We start from the raw sequence: 20,987 nt of genomic DNA, 5'->3' as shown, positions 1-20,987 counted from the left end.
AAATCACAAATATGATCGTTAGAAGGGGGCCAGGAGGGTGTCTGGCGTAGCCCCTCCGATGCTCAAGTCAAAGACTGAAGATATATGGGGGGAGCAGCTAAGGGTGTTGCTGAAAACAACAGTGAATGAATCAACCGTATGCTCAAACCTGATATTTATAGGAGATTATCTGGGCCCTGATGGGCTTTCCACCCAAATATAGTCTGGGCCTCCAAGATATAATCCGAGCCTAGGAGGCCCATGGGGTATCAGAGGCCATAACAGAGTACTCTTCCCAATTTTACAAATTTGTGGATAAAATAATAGATAATGACTTGTCGATGTTAAGGATGAACAACGTAAGACACAACCTCTTTTACAAGAATTAGATGTCGCTGGAGATTTAATTTCATAGGCATAAAGTCATTAAGTGTGTCCTAAATATTTTATTTGTATCATTATATACTACATGTATTCACTAATGTTTTGGACCTATTTTGTCAAAATATTTTTCCTACAACATTCGATGTCATGTCAGAATGTACAGTTAATTCTATATGGACAATGTTTGGTATCACATAAGATTAAAAGAAAAAACACTTCTAAGATAAAAACAAAATTTTGACTCTTTCAAAGACCTAAGCCAATTTTTCAAAGATGAATTAGACCATTTTCTCGAAATTCTTTCTACTAAAAAAACTCTAGGAATTCATTTTTTTCATATTAAATGCATTTATAATTGATTTTTATAAATTAAATATCCACTTCATTTTATGAATACTAAAGAGGAAATTTTTTTCCCCACTTTAAGCGTACTTGTAGAAAAGCCTTCCGACATGATTAAAATTATTAAAAAAAAATTAAAGAGGGTGAACTAATATTGAAATTATTACATATAAATTAAAATCACAAAAAATCAAAAATAAAAATAACTAAATATTAGTCATTTTAACATGATGCATATGTAAAATGCTGTTCAGTGAGTTCACCTCATTTCACTTTTAGTTCGCTTCTTTTTTTCTTTACTCTGTTTTTTCCCCTTGGGAAACATTGCATGATGCATCTGTTTGCGTTATATATTCAAGTGATCATTGTGTGGGATGAACGGAGAAGAGCATATGCTCATCGAGATACGCATGTCTCGTGCTTTCTTTAAACAAACCACAAAAGTCAACTTGGGAATCTGGTTTAATATCTATTGATTTGGTGACTGTAATGCACAAAGTATTATCAAGTTTAAAATTAAAGTGGAGAATAGAGTATTGGTTCTTTGAATAATTATCTGCAGCCTAGTAGCTTTGAAGACTAATTGTTAGGCTCACTGTTTGAGCATACAGTGCCAGCATTGCGGGGAAAGGATTATGGCAAGACAAAGATGCGGTATGAAGATTACACCGAAACAAATTCAGGTTTTCAGCATAAGGTCTCAAGTCCGATAGCATATTTTTGTACATCTCCACTTTAGAGTTTCATATTTTTTGGATCTTGATATAAACATGCAAAAATGGCAGGACTTGCGATTAGGAAGTGGGCACAGTCCAAAGTCAGGCGAAAATGATACGGTTACACCATTGGATATTGTGGCCGGATATTTGAGGCTCGCAACAAGACAAAGGGTGGCTCCTTTGTGGCAATGCTTGTTTCTCTTTAACCTATATACTGTACCTTCTACACCTAATTGATCTTTTGCTTTTCTTTTCTTTCCATGTTTTTGTATGCAGGGTGATGATAAAGATTTCTACAAATTCAGATTTGGAACTCGAGAGGTGGGGGGAACTCTATTAATGTAGTCGCGTTAGCTTTGTACTAGCATTGATGTGCATCTCTCTTCCGAGTCTGTTAGGTCACTATTGTTTTGTTGTCATCTCTAGGTCATACCTGCATTTGAGGAAGCTGTGTCGAGCATGGCTCTTGGTGGTATCAGAAGGTAATATGTATGCCGATTTTCCCACATTACCCCATCCAAGTTAGATCGCGAGGACGTGTAAATAATGGGATAGACTTTTCTGAATTTGAATTAATCATTTCAATTAAGAGAGAACGGATGGGAAGTAGTTGCTTGCAAATGTGTAAAATCTTGCTTGCATAGACCTGCGAGCCAGGGATATGACACCCCTCAATAGCTCAAATTAAAAACAAAATCCAATCTATGCTTCTGCAATATTATCCAATGGTATGCTTAGTTTGATTCGTTGGAAATTAATTGGAAATCCACAGAATCTTCGATACATGTTATTAAAATTAATGGGACTCACAATGGCCGGTGCGTGAGAGTCGTAAACTGTAATTTTCTATAGTGTAAGGTAGAGAAGCCATGCAGTAACATTTATTCTTTTCTATAATATATCCACATTTTTGCAGGATCATACTTCCCCCAGAACTAGGATATCCTGATAACGACTTCAACAAGCAAGGTCCCCGGCCAACAACGTTTGCGGTACTCTATACCCTTTTACTGTTAATACTTAATTTTCTTTCTACCCTTTCTTCACATGAAGTTGGTCTTTTGCATGATAGGGTCAAAGAGCACTGGATTTTGTGTTGAGGAATCAAGGATTGATAGATAAGACTCTCTTGTTTGATATCGAGCTCATAAAAATTGTATCAAACTGAACTAACTTGGATCAGCTAAAGATTTTGAGAGGTTTTGAATTTGTTCTCTTTCTTCTTTGAGCATCCCTAGTGTTATAGAATCAAGTAAACTAAAGACAGATTGTATTATTTTATAATTTTTGGATGGATGGATAGCTCACTCAATGCTTCTATGGATATATGTGTAATCATGTTTTTATGTAATACTCATAAAATGGACAAGCAAGCAGTGTCCAGAGACTGCATATCAGTGTCTTCCGAGTGGCCGTGTCCTAAGTGAAATGAGTGCCTAAGATGGTCACTTAACTAGCTTCAACCCTCCATCCTTTCTTGTTAGCACTGCAATCATAAATACTCAAACAAGCTCTCATCCAAACAAATCTTTGACGGATTCGCTCGTGATACACACATAAACGCAGGAGCTAGACTCGGAACACTTGCATATTTTATTCGAATCGAAATGTGACTCTTCTATTTCAGATATCATCCAAGTTTTGTATATATATTTTAAAGGCCAAACAAAAACCAACCAACAAGACCTACAAATTTTGTGTATTATATAGAAGCTAATACATCTTCAAAAAATAAATAACACACCTCAAAATTGGACACCACAGAAATATCACAAGCAATCTTCATGGCACTCTTACTATAAGTTATTCCAACTGCAATTGAAAAGAAAAGAAATAAGATTCAATATCTTTGGAAAAAAGGTCTAAAACCAAAGCAATCAAGGGAAATAGGAATTAAAACAATTAGGAAAAAAATCAGGGAAATCTCTGTTACCTGTTTTGATCTTTGCCTCCATTAAGTCTGATCTTTTAAGCTTGCAACAACTGTTGATCAACTACATCACTTACCAAAATCATACATACATGAAATAACAAACCATAAATGTCTTCAAATATATCCTTACTACTATAATTCAGTTGATCCCTGGGAATTATCCTTTGAATGATCTCGTTCTTGATGATTATTGGAACGGTTGTAGTCTCCATTCTGAGCCATCTGTTGGTAAAACTGACTAAATCCTTGAAGATTTATCCCCCCAATATTCCCCTCCTGAGAGAGGCCTAGTTCTAGCCCTGGAGACTGATGAATCGAATTGATCGAAGCTGGAAACTCAAATCCCTGAAACCCAACTTTGCTCACACAATTAGCACTTGGATTCCCCGAATTCGAGCTCAAGACATTCGGATTCTGCAAAATCCCAGAGCCGAAACTACTTAAATAAGGCCAAACACCAAGAGATTTTCCCAAAAAATCTTCACTCAATGACAAATTCCCCCTTATTCCAATCCCTGCCACGGTTTCACTCAATCTTGAATACAAAGCAGAGGAAACAGAGGTCCCCTGTTCAGAAACAGAGCACCCTGCACCTTCAATAGCAGAAGCCGGAACAGTTCCTGTCCCAGTCGCCGCAAAAATCGACGGCTCCGCTTGCTGCAACAGCCACTGAATAGTTTCCCCATCAGTTTTATGGCCTAATTCCCGAGTTAACTGAAATATCCTCGCCGCCGAAAGCGCCGGAATCCTTATTCTTCTCCCTCTTCCCTCGACTTTCTTGTGCCTGTCTTTGTTTGAAGTCCTCTTCGGGGCCAGTTGCTTCTTTCTTGCATCATCCTCTGGCTTTTCTTTCGAGGTACCAGGTAGCTGATCCTTTGAGGATTTGTGCTCCATCTCTATAATGTAGAAATGGGTCCTCTTGATTGATGAAGCGGACGCGTAAGTAAAAAAAAAAAGAAAAAAAAAGTCAGTCTTGAGCTATACTTCCATTAAAAAAAAGAACCAAAAAGAAATTACCGTGGCTGAATTCTTGGAATATCATCTTTACCATGAACAGAGTTTTTCAATGATTTTTTTCTACGCGGCATGCTATTTTTTTAAGGTTTATTTGTCTTAATCCGAAATCCCATTACAGTGATTGAAATCTTGTGGTGTTTCTAACACGGAAAAATGAGGGATTAGGATCGACGACAAAATTATATTGCCTGATGGCAAAATCTTCTGTGGAGCAAAAGGGAAACTTTGTCAGACTCCTATGATCAGTTCAGCTGCGTTGTCATCGATCAAGATTTTTAAATTTTACTGCATTTTAATAGGTAAATTCTATACTAGGAAAAGGAAATACACTATTATTCTATATTATATCGAGAGAATTTTTCTCAATATATCGTCATTTATTAGATTATGATGAACATCACTTAATCTTGAAGGAAACCGTCTCAATCCAATGATTTTTTTTTGTATAGAAAAAGAACTTCTTTCAGCGTATCGTCGGTCATTAGATTATGATAGAAACCACGGATGAGTTTTTTTATACATGAAGAAATTATCCGGATGTAATATAAAAGAAGTTGTTTTAAAACGAATCTTGTGTAATACTTATGGTACCAAATTTGAAAATTTTGCTAATTGGTTGTCTTGCTGCGGGCAGGTCGAGTGTGAAATTAGTTAACAAGAAGAGAGGCTTAGGCTTCAGCTTTAAGGAACAAGGATTCATCATCACTCAAACTAAGGAATCATAATGATTTCATAGAATAATTTATTTTGTGATAGGTACTTTGTATTTTTTGTTATCATCTTTTTCATTATCTTAATTTTCCATAATGCTTAATTGATATATTTTGGCTGTTGTTTTGTTGTATGAAAAAGTTTTTGATCTTGGAGCAAATTTGAGCTAAAAATGTTATTTTTATCATATTTGAAGTTGACAAGATGTAGTTTTGAAAAAATGACCATAACAGAAGAAGATCGGGAATAAAGCGTGGTCGTACTTTGTGTCTGCATATGGAGCTCGAAATTGATGATAAAAATATTATATTTCAGAAATCTTAATTGTGGTATTTGATTCATTGAATGTTTTGGATGAAAAAAACTTTTATCATTGAGATAACGAAAAATTTGATAAATAAAAATAATTTTTTTGTTGTTGATAGATTTCATTCTATCATAGTAGGATTGTATTTATTTTTGTATTTTATTTTATTTTTATTCTATATTCTCTCTTTTGTCCACCCATGAAAGACTACAATATCATTGGAATTACACAATCTTCAAGTGTACAAGAAGCATGAGGTGCAGGAATTTTCTCTCAATTTTTCATCTTTTCTTTATTTTACATGAGATTATAAATCAAGTTACGCTTGGCTAATTTTCTAAGTCTGATTCAATGGATATTTCATCTATTTCAATTTATCACTGCGTGACTTTTGTGTTTTAATTTAATATTTTTATTTGTTCAAGTATTTTTTGATTTTTGATTTAATTTATGAAAGTTTATGTCGAATAATCTGACAATTTAATTTGATGTGTGATTTATAATTGATATCAATGAATTTAGTTATCCGTAATTGTCATGAATAATTGGTACTTGAATAGCGATATATTAGGTGTGTTGTGCATCATAGAATATTTAATCTAAATAAATCGAGGAAACTGATTTATCAATTGCAATTATCTCGATTATTATATTTTATAATTAATTATTTTCACAAAACGAAAAAACTATTTTAATAAACATCATTGTGCACTGTTGGCTACTAACAAAGTTCGAGTTGATGATGAGTGTGGTCAATTACATTAGAGAAACACAAGTATTTTAATGAATATTCTTATAATTATAAGGTTAATTACTTGGAACTACATAAATAAATGATTTTTTAGCCGGTGAACATTGATATAATTGAATAGTGGAACCACTTTGAATCATAATTGAATTCCTCTTTTTATATGCTCACCTTGGCAGTTTAAATTTTCGTTTATATTTATTATTTCTTCTTGCTTGCTAATTTTAGTCTTAGTATTTTATTTAGTTCTTATCCAAAAATCTCTCTTTTTTTAATTGTTTCTCCTAGAATGAAATAAATCTTCTATTCTCTGTGGATTCGATCATACTCACCATTATACTCATTTTGTTTAAAGAATAGTAATTTAAGTTTGATGTCTCACCAACAACACATCATTTTGTTACCAACAAGTTTTTGTCCAATGTAAATGTAGTAACAGTCATGGTGAAAAAAAAGATACTTTTTCAATAAGAGCTTTTTGAAATAATTTTTTTCTTTGAAAAAAAAATATCTAATTATGTATTTAAATATAAATGTGCTTGATGACTTGTAACTCAGATGAAATCATGACTACAAGTTTATGATGAAATTTCGGATTTGATATTCAATTATAACAAACATCTCTCAGCTTCAAAAAATGTGAGGGAAAAAAATTAAAACGTAAATTTAAATTTTGAATGTAATAACTTTCTGGCTTCTAGCTTTTCAATTTATTTGAAAAATAGTGAATATCAATATTTGAAAATAGAATCCAAGATAGAGGAAGAGATGACTTAAAACATTCTTTCACGTAATACATCGACCACTTGAATTCTGACATTATTTCCCCATAAATGAATCATGCCTTTGTTTAACTTTCCGGATCGATTTCAATATTAGCTTGAATGTATGAGTCCTTTGGGACTAAAATATATATCAATATCGACATTTTAAATATATATTTAAATCTGATACTCACGGAAAATTTTAGGGTCCGATTCTAGCAATTGTTACTAGTCCAGACGCAGGTTTCGCAATTATCCTGAGCCTGAAATCACGAATAAGACCGATAAAAAGGGGTCAGGAGGGTGTCCTGACGTAGCCCCTCCGACGCTCAAGTCAGATACTGAGGATATAAGGGAGGAGCAGCTAAGGACGCTACTGAAAAAATAATATAGTGAATTTCCTGAATTAAACACTCAAACCTGACTATTTATAGGAGAATACATTGACCCTTGATGGGCCTGTCTTTCATTTGAGCTAGGGATAAGCCAGGGATAGTGGATCCATACATTGGGTATCAAAATCAATCAGTGTCACGAACTGTAATTTAAATACTTATTTAAAGAGCTCTGTAGCTAGACTCGAACATAAAAAATTGAATTCAAATTCAAATTTTAGTTGACGAACTCGAAAAAATTCAAAATCTGACTTTAAACCTAAAAATATAAATATTATTCGGTTCGATTCAATTCGTTTACGTCCACAGATTTGGAAGTAGCACGCCACAGCTCAATTCCAACGTAGTACTAGTGTCAATATGATAACCATTGGTGTTTGAGTAAAATTATATTCTTTTATTCTGATATAAATTATAATATTTAGAATTATAAATGATAAAGAAATGGTAGGTGGGACTGATGATCGAATTTTGGTGCGTTGTGTATTATGTTGGCCAGCTTTGAGGCATATGGGACACCCCTTTTTAATCAAAGTTGTTGACATATGATACCCATTGTAATAATCACTTTAATTCAAAGTTATTTATTTTATATTCAATAAAAAAAAATTATTTATTTTATTTAATTACTGTATAATAAATGTATATTTTAAAAAATACGATATTCCAAAAAGGCATGAAACTCAAAATCAATTTGAAAATTCCGCATGCAACCAACCTATATTTATTGACTTTTCCTTTCTGCCTCCAAGAATTTAGCTAACGACAACATTGTGTTCATATTTGATTTTTAAAAATGAAATTATAGGGAAAAGTAAAAGCAATGAAATATAGAATTTTCAATTCAAGCTAAACTTATATGTAGTTTAATTTCAAACTGTTCAAAGAGAGTTGAATAAATAATAAAATAAAAGAATAGATTTTTAGAATCTGTGAAGAGAATTTTTTTCGGGACTCAAAGCTCGAATTTATCTCAAAGTTCAAATGTTTTTTTCTCGCTTATAGTTTATTTTGTTAAAATTAATTTTTTCAAATAATTAAATTATATGAGTACGTGGAAATAGCGTAGTATTTGATTAAGAGTGTGAAGTGTGTGGTGAAAAAAGAATGTAAAATCAACCTCATATCTAGTCGAAGACTTGGAAAATTAAATCAGCGGCAACTAAAGTCTAATTCTTATTTTCCCATTAAATTTGAGCTGAACGGGTCTAACTAGATTCTCTATAGACTACTCGAGACAAACAAGGCTACCATACACATATGTTTGACTTGCGAGTATGGTTCCGTTGGCAATAATCAAAGCGAATTAAGGGCACCCACGTTGATGCATTAATGGGTGATTATTAACACTCATTAATATTCATGCACCAATGTGGGTGCATGAATTATTAATCTTGGCTGCCATGTCAACCAAGAAATTCATCAGAATGAACGGCATTATTTCGCAAATAGCGACAGTTTTTCGTAAACCGTCGCAAATTGAAAAACGTCGCTACTTGCGACGGTTTCTCAAAACCCGTCGCTATTTGCGACGATTTTTCACAAACTGAAAAACTGTCGCTATGTGCGACGCTTTCTCACAAACCGTTGCTAATTAAGGCATGTTCTGAAGAAATTCTCCCCAACGGCTCTTTTCAAACGGCTATATGTAGAATATAATGTCAAACTAGCCGTTTGATATATATATATATATATATATATATATATATACTAAAATTTATTCACTATAAATACTAATCAATTTCTACAAATTCATCTCAAAACATCTATCTTTAGTAATCACATTCAGTATCTCTTCTATATCTTCTCACACTCTCAATTTCATTTTCATCATTTCTTTGTTGAATCATAATTTTTAGCCAAATGGGTGACAATAGTCAGAACTCACAAAATCGACCTCGATTTGTTTCTTCTACACAATATCCACCACAATTTCCAAATTGGCCGTTTGTCTCAATAAAACTATTAAAATTTTGTTTTTTCATTTTTTAAATAATATTTTAAATAAAAGAGTCCAACATTTTTTTATTTTTTAATAATATTTTAATGAATATTGAAATTAAGTTTTTTTAAAATAATAATACTATTTATTTTTAATAATATTTGTTGTAAAATTTTAATAAAATTAAAAAGATATTGAATTAATTAAAATTAAAAAAAAATGAGTAAGTGGACAGTGAGACCCATAAATAATGAAAGTTGATATTAAATGAATGTGAGTGTGTGTTAATAATGTGAAAGTGTTAATATAATGAATATGTGGCTCGTGGACCCCATAATTTTTGAGGAGATGGAAAGTTAATAACATAGATTAATATGGACGGATGCGGATGCCCTAAGTCATTTGAATGAACAATTTTCAATATTTTAATTTAATTAAAATATGGTAAATATATATTAAATCATCATGTATAATTTAAAAATATTCAATTTAATTCACCTATAAAAGTTTTGAAATTATTATATTAAACTAAAAAATAATAATAGATTATTTCTGTAGAATTGTGAAAATTGAGATATAGATATATTTTTAGGAAACAATATTAGAGAACGGAAATATTTTTGGAAGGTAGTAATCAACATCATCTATCTTTCCAATAATTTCTACTTCCTAATGTGACTATTTCCCGAAATTAATCTATTTTTTTTTTCATCAATACAAAAACGAAAATATATTATTTAATAGTATTGTTAAGATCGATTAGAGGGATAATCGTTGAGCTACAATAGCTCGATCTTGAAATATTGAACACCGATGAATTAAATCGAGTTTGATTTTCAAACCAAGCGGAAGACACTCGAAATAATCCTTCGTGGAAATCGATTAAAAATTTTGTAAACCATTTAAAATATATGCAATTTGAATGAGTAAAAATATTTTGGTTGAAGTATTTTTATCAAACACTTGGTATGCAATATTTTGGTATTTGAAGAAAACATAAAATGCTTCAACAATACATCTTTAAAACAGTGGAAATGATAAGTAAATACAATAAATAAAGAGACATAAATTTGTTTCTGGATGTTCGGAGACTTCCAATGCTCCTACGTCACCCCTTCTTACACATTGGGAAAGATTCACTAGAAGACTTTGATTTATACAACTTTTTGTACAAACTCACTCCGAAAGGGAAGTACCCAACTAGAACTCCTAGCACTCAAGATTGCAGGCAGCACATCACAATCAACATACTGTTTAATATCTCATATGCAAAGACTACAAACACATAGTTTTACGTCTTTGTGTGAATACTCACTCAACTAATATTTGAATTTCAACTCTCTTGTATATGTGTGAGTGATTGTGTGTGAGAAATTTATCATTTACAGTGTACATCTCAGATGTATCATCACACAAGAGCTTTTCTCAACTAGCTGATTTCTTCATGTTAACTGCTCATGCTTTGAATCTTCTTCAAAAGCTCTTGTTTGATCTTCAAGATGTTGTATCTATAAGCCCCAACAATGATATACACGTTAGACACAAGAATATGACCGTTTGAAAAGTTTATGTATTATTTCTGATATTGCAACGGTCAAATTCGTCTTGTTAGGCATTTTCTCGAGTAGTCAACTCTAGTCAATTGATCTTCAGCTGGTCTGGTTCAGTTTAGCTGGTTCAGTTCAACTGGTTCGGTTCGGTTTCAGCTGGTCTGGTTCAGTTCAACTGGTTCAGTTCAGTTGGTCAGCAGCTGGCACAGTTCAACTGGTTCAGTTTCAGTTGGTCAGCAGCTGGTTCAGTTCATTTCAGTTGGTCAGCAGCAGCTGGTTCAGTTTGGTTCAGTTTAGTTCAGTTGGTAAGCTGAAATCAGCCTAGGCTGATTTCAGTTTGTGCAGAACCAGTAACTTCATCGTCATTTATCAGCATCTTAAGCTTCGATTCAGACTTTTGACTTCTGAAGATGATTTGTAGATCATCGTCTTATCTTTTCAATGCATAATGAATCTGTTCATTCTAATAACCGAGCTGAGATATATGACCAAAATGCCGCAACTGAACATACCCAACTGATTGCTGTTTTCTTACAATCAGTTCGATAATTCAGCGATCAGTTAGACCTCGATAACATCCGATTTTGTCCAACTGACCTGAAATACAGCTTGTTCCAAATTGTGAAAATTGAGATAGATATATTTTTAGGAAACAATATTAGAGAACCGAAGTATTTTTGGAAGATAGTAATGAACATTATCTATCTTCCCAATAATTTCTACTTCTTAATGTGACTATTTCCCGAAATTAATCTATTTATTATATATATACATACATCAATACAAATACGAAAATATATTATTTAATAGTATTTTAAAATTTTACATGATTTGCTATAAATAGGGGAAACAAACTTCTCAAAAATTAATATCAAATACACACTTTCACCTCCCAAAATCATTTGTTGGAAAATTTCATAATCAAGGGTAAATATGTAATTCATCAATGCGTCAACGTCGGGGTGATCATGCCAGAAAGTAATAGTTTTATTTAGTAGCAAAATAATAGTCTTCTACAAAATGTGATTAATTCAGTTGAAATTTTCGACTTAATCATAATTTATTCTGATAAAATAAGAGCAATCCGCATCTTTGAAGACTACCTAACTCATAGTTGAGGCCCAGTCCAGCTTTATTTGGGTTGAATACCTTTTTCTTGAAAAAAAGGACATTATTTATTTTTTTTTTTGTTTTTTTTTTTGCATTTAGTATTGAAAGAACAAATATGTCATTTAGTCCACTAGGCTCAAAAATAGGCTGGTGTTTTAATGTTATTTATATAATAATAATTGGCATATTATATGTGAAATATAAATGATTGTGATATCCTAAAAATAATAGCTTGATGCTGGTTTTGAGGCCCATTAAATTTCGAAATTTAATCGAATGTTACTTGTTTTAAAAATTTTAAATTTACTTGAAAATTGAAATCAGTATTTCGAGTAAATTTTTTAGAATATTAATTTGATCAAAACCAATTTCGAGTAAATGAGAAATTAATTATTGGAATTAGTACTTAAAAGTCCATTAATCTTGTGTATGAGAGGAGAAGAAACTTGTCTTATTTTGGAAAACCAATCCAATGAAACCTTCTTCGTGTACAATTATGTAATGTAATTGTTTACTTATGTTTAAGTCAAGTCATGCCAATGTCGACTGAGGGTGATGGAGGTGCAGTCCGGAAACGAGTCCGTGCACGGACGCAAAGAACGCATTGGTGGTGATAAGTATTTCTTTATATGACTCGAAAATGGTGGTTTGATGACATGGTTATGATCCAGTCAAAGTATACATGACAGTGATTGGGTGATGTGGCGAGTGATTGTGCGCCATTAGGACGAGTGAGATGGCAGCGGTTACGAGCTGATGGGTCATGATATGAAGGGTGAGTAGTATTGTCAAATTGGGTCGGGCTCGTCGGGTCGTGACGGCCCGCCCCGCCATAAAAATTTTAGCGGGCTGGGTTGATAAAATAACAGCCCGTTTGGAGGCGGGCCAAACGGGTTGAGCCTGTTTGGATTGCGAGCCAAGACGGGTCGGGCCTAAACGGGACGGGCTGGCCCGCCAAATTAGGGTAGAATTTTATATTTTTAAGTTTTATCTAAAAATTCCTATTTCTTCTTTATTTTTTCTCATATGCCTAACTTCAATCACTCTGGTAAAATATCTATGCTTCTATTTTTTTTGAAAATGTTATACTCTCCAGTCTCCTCCCGTTTCTTTAATGTTTAACTCGAACTAATCCAGAATTATCGAAATAATATAGTAAATAAAGTAATTATGTGTATTGTTGAATACATAATATTTTCTGAAATTTACAACCGTCTATTTTCTCGACTTTCTTTTATCTTCCAATGTTTCTCACTTTTTAAGAAAATGTGGATGGTAAGAGCTAGGTGCCTTGTGCGGACAAACCCTTAAGATCGTTAATTTTTGTTTTCTTGTGAGGACAAACCCTTAAGAAAATGGAGAAAGTGTATACTAAAAAAGATTTGAAATTCACATTTTAAGGTTTCATTGTATTTACGGTTGGTGATATTACATGAGTTAATTTTTAGTACATGTGTACGATAAAATCTTGTGTGAATTAGAATAAGTACTTTATTTTTTATGGATTATGTTGATTATTGTATGCTGTCAATGTCTTATTTCAATGTTTTTTAGTTTTTTATGAAACTATTTGACTGAAATATATTTTTCTTCTATGTTTATTTTAATACTGTTTAGTATTTTTTTTTAAAAAAATAATATGCGGGTTGGCCCGCCTAACCCGCGGCCCAAGGTGGGTTGGGCTGGGTTGGCCATTTAGAGGCCCGCCTCGCCCCGTCTAATGACGGGTTGCGGCGGGTGGCGAGCTCGCCATCCCGTTTTGACATGTATAAGGGTGAGGATGAAAGGGTGAGATGATTCAAGAATCGATGCGACCAGGACCGTTGGATGATGATCAGATGGGCTATATTGATCTAGATCAAGGAGATTAAATTTGGACCATTATATTAAGACTGATGATTGAGATATACTAGATCTAGGTGGACATCCAAAGGTTATAATCATCCTGAAAAAATACAATTAGATCATCCAATTCAAACTGACATACCAGGTTGAACTATGATAAAAAGATGCGATCTAATGGTCGTGACTCACCAAATGAGATATAATCTACACCATGAGATTAAGATCCAATGGATCGGATTCATTCTCATCCAAGATACACAACTAATCGCAAAAAAACCCTTCCGATCTTTGAAAATGTATAAATAGACTCTTGCCTCATATTGGAATAAGGTTACATTATACATTTTCAACAAATTCATGTTGTTGAATATAATTTCATTCGTTTAAGTTGAAAGTTCAAGAAACATATTAGAAGTTCATTTGGTTTTGTGATTTGGAATGCTCATACGGCAAAACATCATATTGAATTTTGTGCTTAAAGTAGATGTATCTTGCAAAATATTGCGAATACAAGGTGTTCAATTGCTTTGTATGTTTCTTATTCTTTTAGGCGTTTTGTTGAAATTTGGACAATTACGACATAAAGGGATAGTGTTGTATTTTTATCTATTGTGTTTAAATATTTTTTTTATTTATATTTAGTTTAAAATATTGATTTCACCTTTTGGCCTTGGTGAATTGGATTAGAGCCTCACTTGTGATTTAGACATTCATAAAATATATATATATATCGATATCGACAAGTCCATTATAAATAATTACGAGGAGAAATGACATCTAACATAATAATTTCACAAAATAAAAAAAAATATATCAATGGAATTTCATTCTAAAAATATCTGAGAAAAATTTTGTTTCCCACACATTTACCATAAAAAATTTTCAAAATTATAAACTTCACATCATTATTCATCATTCACTTAAAATATTTTCATTATTTTACTATTCGAATGTTGAAGGAGATTCGCCATATAAATCTTGGACTCCGTTTAGAGTGTTCGACATTTGCGTGTTTGACAAATAAAATTCGAAAAATAACAAGTTTTGTAATACAACATAAACTAAACAAATCAATTCATAAATCAATCAGAAATAACTTGTCTTTAGAAGAAAATTCTCATAAATAAAAACAGAATTGCATAAGCTTTTTACTACTTAATTAAAATTGAAATAACATAACTAAGATAAGTTCTTAAACTTGGAGATATATTCTTCATCAGCTCCAAAACATAGTTTGTTCATCCTCATCTAATTGGTCTTCGTTATTATCTCGGAAATGGACTGTAAGGAAAAACTTAACAAGTCGAGGTTGATTGAAAATAAATATAGCAAGATTTATAAAAATCAAATACATGAACTTTCGAAAATATCACGACATATCATAATCATATCATAAACATATCATCATCGTATAACACTAAAATCCCATATAGATTCTTTCATGTATCACCGATTAGTCCTTAATTTTTAATCTTACAAGAGACGAGGCCGTAAAACGGTTATAATCCAACTGTTTAGAGGTCATATCATATCATAAATTTCCGAATTCCTATCAAATTAATATTTCGAATCATAACCATCCTTAAAACCATACTTTTTTGTTTTAAAAAGTACATTCACAAAGAAAGGCATATTCAATCGATTTAAAACATATACTTATTTCGAAAACAGTAAACTCGTTTATAGATTTTTCTTAATAACGTGAAGGGCAAAGGGGTGTTGCTCGAAAATATTCTTCTTCTTGCTCAAAAATATTCTTCCTTTTGTTCGAATTTATGGCCTCCTCCCGAGAAAGTTTCTGCAACGTTTCGCCTGCTGCCCCCTCCTGTAGCCTTGTTCGAAATTCTAGAGTCAATTTGAAAAAAAAATCTTGATCCAGATCAAAAATTTCGAAACTAATGTGAACGAATTTTCGGAACTTCTAATCTAAATTTTATGGAAATCTCAATCTGATATCGTTTATTTGGCTGCATCTACACGTTTATTATTTTTATTTTATTTTTATTAATTAAATCCTCGCAAATTAAACGAGAAAGCCTGCCTGTCTGCCTGAAAGTTGGGCAGGACTCGTGTACATTAATTGAGGGCATGTGGACAAGTGCACACAATCAAAGTCGGTAGCAGCACGTTCCACACAGAAGACGGTTAATTAGGTCGATGGGGAACGAAATTTGGAAATAGAGTATTAACCAAATCTATTTTTAAAAAGTTTCGGGGAAATCTCAATTTTTTTTTTAAAAAAAATCGATTATCATAGTTTCATTATTTTTATTGAAGTTATAATAAGTTAATACTCTCTTCGTCTCATTTATTTAAGTTGTATTCTTCTCATCCGCCTCAATTATAAAATTCATTTTTATATTTAGTATTATTTTTCAGACTATTTTACCAATATACCTCTATTTAATATCATTTACTTGTAAAAAAAATCACTTGCAAAAAATTTATTAAGTAATGGTAAATTTACGTTTGTATGAAAGCACCATATGCTTAAATTAACGGGACAGATGCAGTACGATTTAACTCTAATCTTTTAAATAATATAACAACATGAACATCTTGTTTTGATTGCTGCTCAAGTAAGAATTTTATTGCTCTCAACATGGATGTTTTCAGTTTTACATATTTAAATAAGTAATACAATTTTATTAATTAAATTATATTTTTTTTGAAAGGTCAAATGAATTAATTTAAGATATAATCTTTTCCAAATTCACACAATAAATAATTTCAGAAACATTTTATTTAACATTTAATATTTTTTTAGAAGGATGACAAGATTTAATCATTTGATTCCAAGTGGTAATAATTTTATTCATTAGTTATTTTACTGAATATTAATTTTATTAAGATTTTATTCGTTTTCAATTATAATTTATTAATGAAACGAGTAAGAGCATTGTATATAAAATTATTCTTAAATTTGGGATTTTGGTGTAAAAAAATATTATACTGAATATTACATTATAAATAATATATTATTCCCAAAACATATCAGCCAAGTGAACGGATTCCCAACACTAATTCGAAATGGATTACTTGCTTGCACATTGCTAATTCTTTGTAAGATTAACTACTTATTAAGCTACCAAGATCGACAATGTTTTTGTGTGATAGTATTGTAGAATATATTAGGAGTTTCAACGTAGATAGCGAACAAGTCCTAACTTCAGTGATTTTTTTTCAAGTTGTTATAAATCTAAAGTTTTTTAGTGAATTTATTTCGTAAGTGAGAATGAGAGAGATGGAAGGATATTGTCTTCGAACTTTTAATAATCTTGTGTTACTTACTTTGAACTGTTATTTATTATGTCTTTTTAGTTCTTCAATCTGTTTAATTTTTTAAAATATCAATCAATTGTATCAGCCAGATCGTTTTCGCACTTTTAAGTGGTCTACCTGTATCTAGCTGGTTGAGAATCAGTTAGTAAGAGCTACCTCTCGTTAGAGCTAACTCAAATTTAGAAGAAAATTTTACCCTTTCTACACTATTTTACGATCATAACCCATATATTATAATATTAAGTATGATATTTGATTTTTGTCTTCAAAACAAGTTAATTTTTCGTCAAAAAAATACTATATTTTTCCCCATAATACATTTCTCCACGATATCAATCTTTTTTACAAATACATTAAATGCAATTTTTTTTAAAAAAATTCTCTACATAAACATGGAAACACTACTCCGATATCATTTATATATATTTTATTGTATAAAAATTATATTAAATACAAAAGTTAATAAAATAGATGCATTGCACAGCAAGAATAGTACTAGTATCAATTAAAGTAAATTCCTAATTTTTTCCTTTTAATAAAAGATAAAGTATTCCCAATAATATGTGATTGAATAGTAAATTTCAATAATTTGATAAAGCAAAAACTAAAGAGACAAACTTTGGTTTAATCTATAATTAGAAAAATTAAAGAGATAAGCTTTTGTTTTAAGCTACAATAGAATCAGAATTAAAAAAAAAATTAAAAATTATAATAAATCATAATTCATTATCCCATTAAAAAAGAATCATCAAAATCATCTTGTAAGTTTATATATATTATTTTTATTTTTATGATGTAAATAGTTAAAATATGTTATTCATGACATTATAGATTGACATGTTTTTTGTTTTAATTTTTTTTATTGCTAATAGTGTATCCAACCCGACGTCCGTCGTTCATATTAACAACTTTTGATATCTCTTCAACGGTAATATCGTATGCAACATATAAGTAAATGTTTCTTAGTTTGTATAATATATGAGTGAAATGTTTACTGCAACAAAAACGATTTTTCGCGACGCGCAGATTTACTATATAATCCAATTTCAGCATTTTAATCATATTTCTTCTTATATTTTGCTAATACAGCCACCCACTGGCTAAGTCGTGAAGAAATTCGAAATCGCTTTACAAGAATTGTTTTTTATAAAATTATTTCTTTCAATCATAATCTTATTCCACCTGAAAAAACAAACCTATCTATTTTGGTATTGGAAATGCGAGTATGCCTAATATTAGGACAGTGCCACGTGGCCAAACTTCTGCGACGCGTGGTCAAACCCAGAGCCATTTAATATCCCATCCGTAATAAATAAACAGCCAGCCAGCCCCGCTTGCAGCCACCGCCCTATCCATTAAATGCCTTAACTCGCTCGCCACAACCACCACTCTGTATCTGTCTATCCACGCAGTAAAGGACTTTGTCTTACATTTAGTCGTATCGATCTCCTTCTCGAGTTCTACGTCATCGAAAAACGAAGAAACTTTCAGAAAAAAAGTACGATGGAGTTGTCTGCAAGGGTTGGGATATTGAAGATGGCTGCGGTGCTGCTGCTGGCTATAGTTGTGGGTTCTGCTTACGCCGCCGACGACACGCTCGCCACGAAGTGTGCGTCGGAGTTTCAGAAGGTTACCGACTGCTTGCCCTTCGTCACGGCCAAGGCGGACACGCCGAGCAAGGTCTGCTGCGAGTCCGTGACGGAGATCAAGGACCGCGACCCCGCTTGCCTGTGTTTTTTGATTGAGCAGATTCATAACGGGTCCAACTCCGCCTTGAAGAGCATGGGAATCCAGGAAGCTCGCTTGCTTCAGTTGTCGTCTTCCTGTAAGCTCACCAATGCGAGTATCAGCGAATGCCCCAGTAAGCTTTCATTTCTTTTTTCTTACGTACACAAACAAACTGGGGAAATAGCCAAATTTATCGTTTAAGTTCATTTATTTTGGATCTTGGTTCTTTTAATAGTTAAACGTTGTTCATATTTCAATATATTCATTTTTTTATTATCATTATATATATTTTCGGAGTGTTCACTAGGGGCATGACAAAAAAACATGCATCTCCCAAGTGTAGAAGCAAAAAGCTTAAATGTGAACAAGATTTTTGGTAATCTTTCCCGAAGAAACTCGGGTTTTACTTTATTATGTAATTCCCGCGTGGACATGCAGAACTTCTGAACTTGGATCCGAAATCCCCCGACGCTGCTATCTTCTCCAATTCTTCCATCGCAACGACGACCCCAAGCACGGCGACTCCTACGGCGCCCACGACAGGTGTTGGGAATTCTAGTGTAATTTGGCGCAAGCCTCTGCCGGTTCTGGTGCAGCTGCTGGTTTCCATTCTGCCTATCTTCTCCATTCTCTTTTTTCATGCTTGATTTTGAGCTCTATTAATATTTTAATCCATCTGTTTTATCTTGCTCACGAGATCTGTTGTAAGTCAAATGTCGTACGCACTTTTAAAGTTTCGATTTGGTTCCATTTCTAGATTGCTGATCTTTTTGCCAAAATTTAGTACGTAACTATAGCTAGTTTTGTATCTGTGCATGTTCTAAGAATGCGTAGATATATACTGCAGGTTGGTTGGTTGATTGATTTCCTGGTTTTAAACTCATTAATTTAATGTGGTGTTTCGAATTTGTGAAATAAATAATGATTTAACAAGATTGGAAATGTACTTTACAGAGAAGAGTAGGTCTATTGTGATATGGATCTTTATTTGTGAGATATGTCAACCATATCGATATTCACAATAAAAATTAATACTTTTAGCATAAAAAGTAATATTTTTTCATGGATGTCCAAATAAGAGATCTGTATCACAAAATACGATCTGTGAGATCGTCTCACACAAGTTTTTGTACAAAAGAATACATTTTTTAAGTATCTCATTTTAGATTTAAAAAATATATATATAAAATAAAGAGTATCTCTCTTGAGATGTTCTTATGAATTTTTATTTGTGCGACGGATCAATCATATCGATATTCACAATAAAAAGTAATATTTTTTATTGATGATCTAAATAAGATATCCGGCTCATAAAATACGACTCTTAAGATTGTTTCACATAAGTTTGTGTCTAAAATAAAACACAGACAAGTGGGACTCTATTACGATATCTTTTTGTTTAATTATTATTATTAAGGGTGGTCGACCCGAGTGTAAAACACTGTTTTGAATGGTGAATGTTTTTTTTATTTAATATCATTATATTCTTTTATATTTTTTTGTATAAAACTTGATGATCAAAAAAGTAATATTTGATTATAAGTTGAAAAATATTTCAGATATAACATAAAATAATTCGATCGTAAATAATGGACGACAAAATCTCACATGTTGCACAGCATAATTGTGAATTAAAGTTCAAATATTTTATTTGTTTATATGCGATGGCATATTATTCTTTTACTTTCAAATCTAGACTAGTAAACAAAACATATATTCTATATCTTCGTTGAACTATTGATATTTTGCATAGCCGTGGGGGATTATATTGTTTATATTTGCATTACAAAGTAGGTTCTTGAACCATTCGATGAAGTAGAAAAATTATATTTTTTATGTTAATTTATTCTAAGCTTATGATTTCTTTGTGTGAGTTAATTTATTAATGTTTTAGAAATCAGAATAAGATTGAACAAATTCGTATGTAGAAACAATTGATTTTTTTTATGAAGTGGGAATCTGTGGTCGTTATTTTTTTATGCGTATTAGCTGAACTAACGTGATAGTTTATAAATCACGTTAATCGGATAAATCACAATGAGCAAGTTCTGTATGACAAGCTTGTCCGAGAAGGTGTGATAGGAGAAATCGAACTCTAGATCATTAGTTAAATATTTATTTATTCTATCAACTCGAACACTCAAATAACAAATGATTATTTTGAAAGTGGCTCATGTATTTTCTTAAATGAGAGAATCAGGGATATTTAATTCGGGTGATAAATTATTTCG

At 32.0% G+C, this 20,987-nt stretch overlaps 3 protein-coding genes across 4 annotated transcripts; 2 read left to right on the top strand and 1 right to left on the bottom strand.

Annotated features, from left to right (window-relative positions):
• Window positions 1-948: 948 nt before the first annotated feature.
• Window positions 949-2,775, top strand: LOC142521997 (peptidyl-prolyl cis-trans isomerase FKBP19, chloroplastic-like). Its single transcript, XM_075625173.1, is given in 8 exon segments — window positions 949-958; window positions 1,317-1,402; window positions 1,491-1,533; window positions 1,536-1,609; window positions 1,701-1,745; window positions 1,851-1,906; window positions 2,341-2,416; window positions 2,497-2,775. Coding segments are annotated over 8 exon segments (486 nt in total). The 3' UTR covers window positions 2,593-2,775.
• Window positions 2,776-3,054: 279 nt separating this feature from the next.
• LOC142523110 (transcription factor TCP20-like) lies at window positions 3,055-4,389 on the bottom strand. Of its 2 annotated transcripts, none has more exons than XM_075626755.1 (3): window positions 4,375-4,389; window positions 3,358-4,275; window positions 3,055-3,236 (listed from the first exon to the last, which is right to left on the bottom strand). In XM_075626755.1, exon 2 carries the CDS (start codon window positions 4,249-4,251, stop codon window positions 3,490-3,492), a length of 762 nt encoding a protein of 253 aa, XP_075482870.1. In that variant the 5' UTR covers window positions 4,252-4,275; window positions 4,375-4,389; the 3' UTR covers window positions 3,055-3,236; window positions 3,358-3,489. The 2 variants fall into 2 exon arrangements, with proteins under 2 accessions (XP_075482870.1, XP_075482871.1); XM_075626756.1 differs by lacking the exon at window positions 4,375-4,389 and having other exon boundaries at window positions 3,358-3,407; window positions 3,488-4,310.
• Window positions 4,390-18,353: 13,964 nt separating this feature from the next.
• Window positions 18,354-19,521, top strand: LOC142523352 (non-specific lipid transfer protein GPI-anchored 1-like). Its single transcript, XM_075627124.1, has 2 exons — window positions 18,354-18,889; window positions 19,195-19,521. The coding sequence occupies exons 1-2, from the start codon at window positions 18,532-18,534 to the stop codon at window positions 19,401-19,403; spliced, it is 567 nt and encodes a 188-aa protein (XP_075483239.1). The 5' UTR covers window positions 18,354-18,531; the 3' UTR covers window positions 19,404-19,521.
• Window positions 19,522-20,987: the final 1,466 nt, after the last annotated feature.

This window comes from Primulina tabacum, chromosome 13, assembly GCF_025594145.1.
Source record: "Primulina tabacum isolate GXHZ01 chromosome 13, ASM2559414v2, whole genome shotgun sequence".
In the NCBI taxonomy this organism is placed as follows: Eukaryota; Viridiplantae; Streptophyta; class Magnoliopsida; order Lamiales; family Gesneriaceae; genus Primulina; species Primulina tabacum.
The sequence above is the reverse complement of the archived record's forward strand: the minus strand, read 5'-3'. Positions and strand labels throughout refer to the sequence as shown.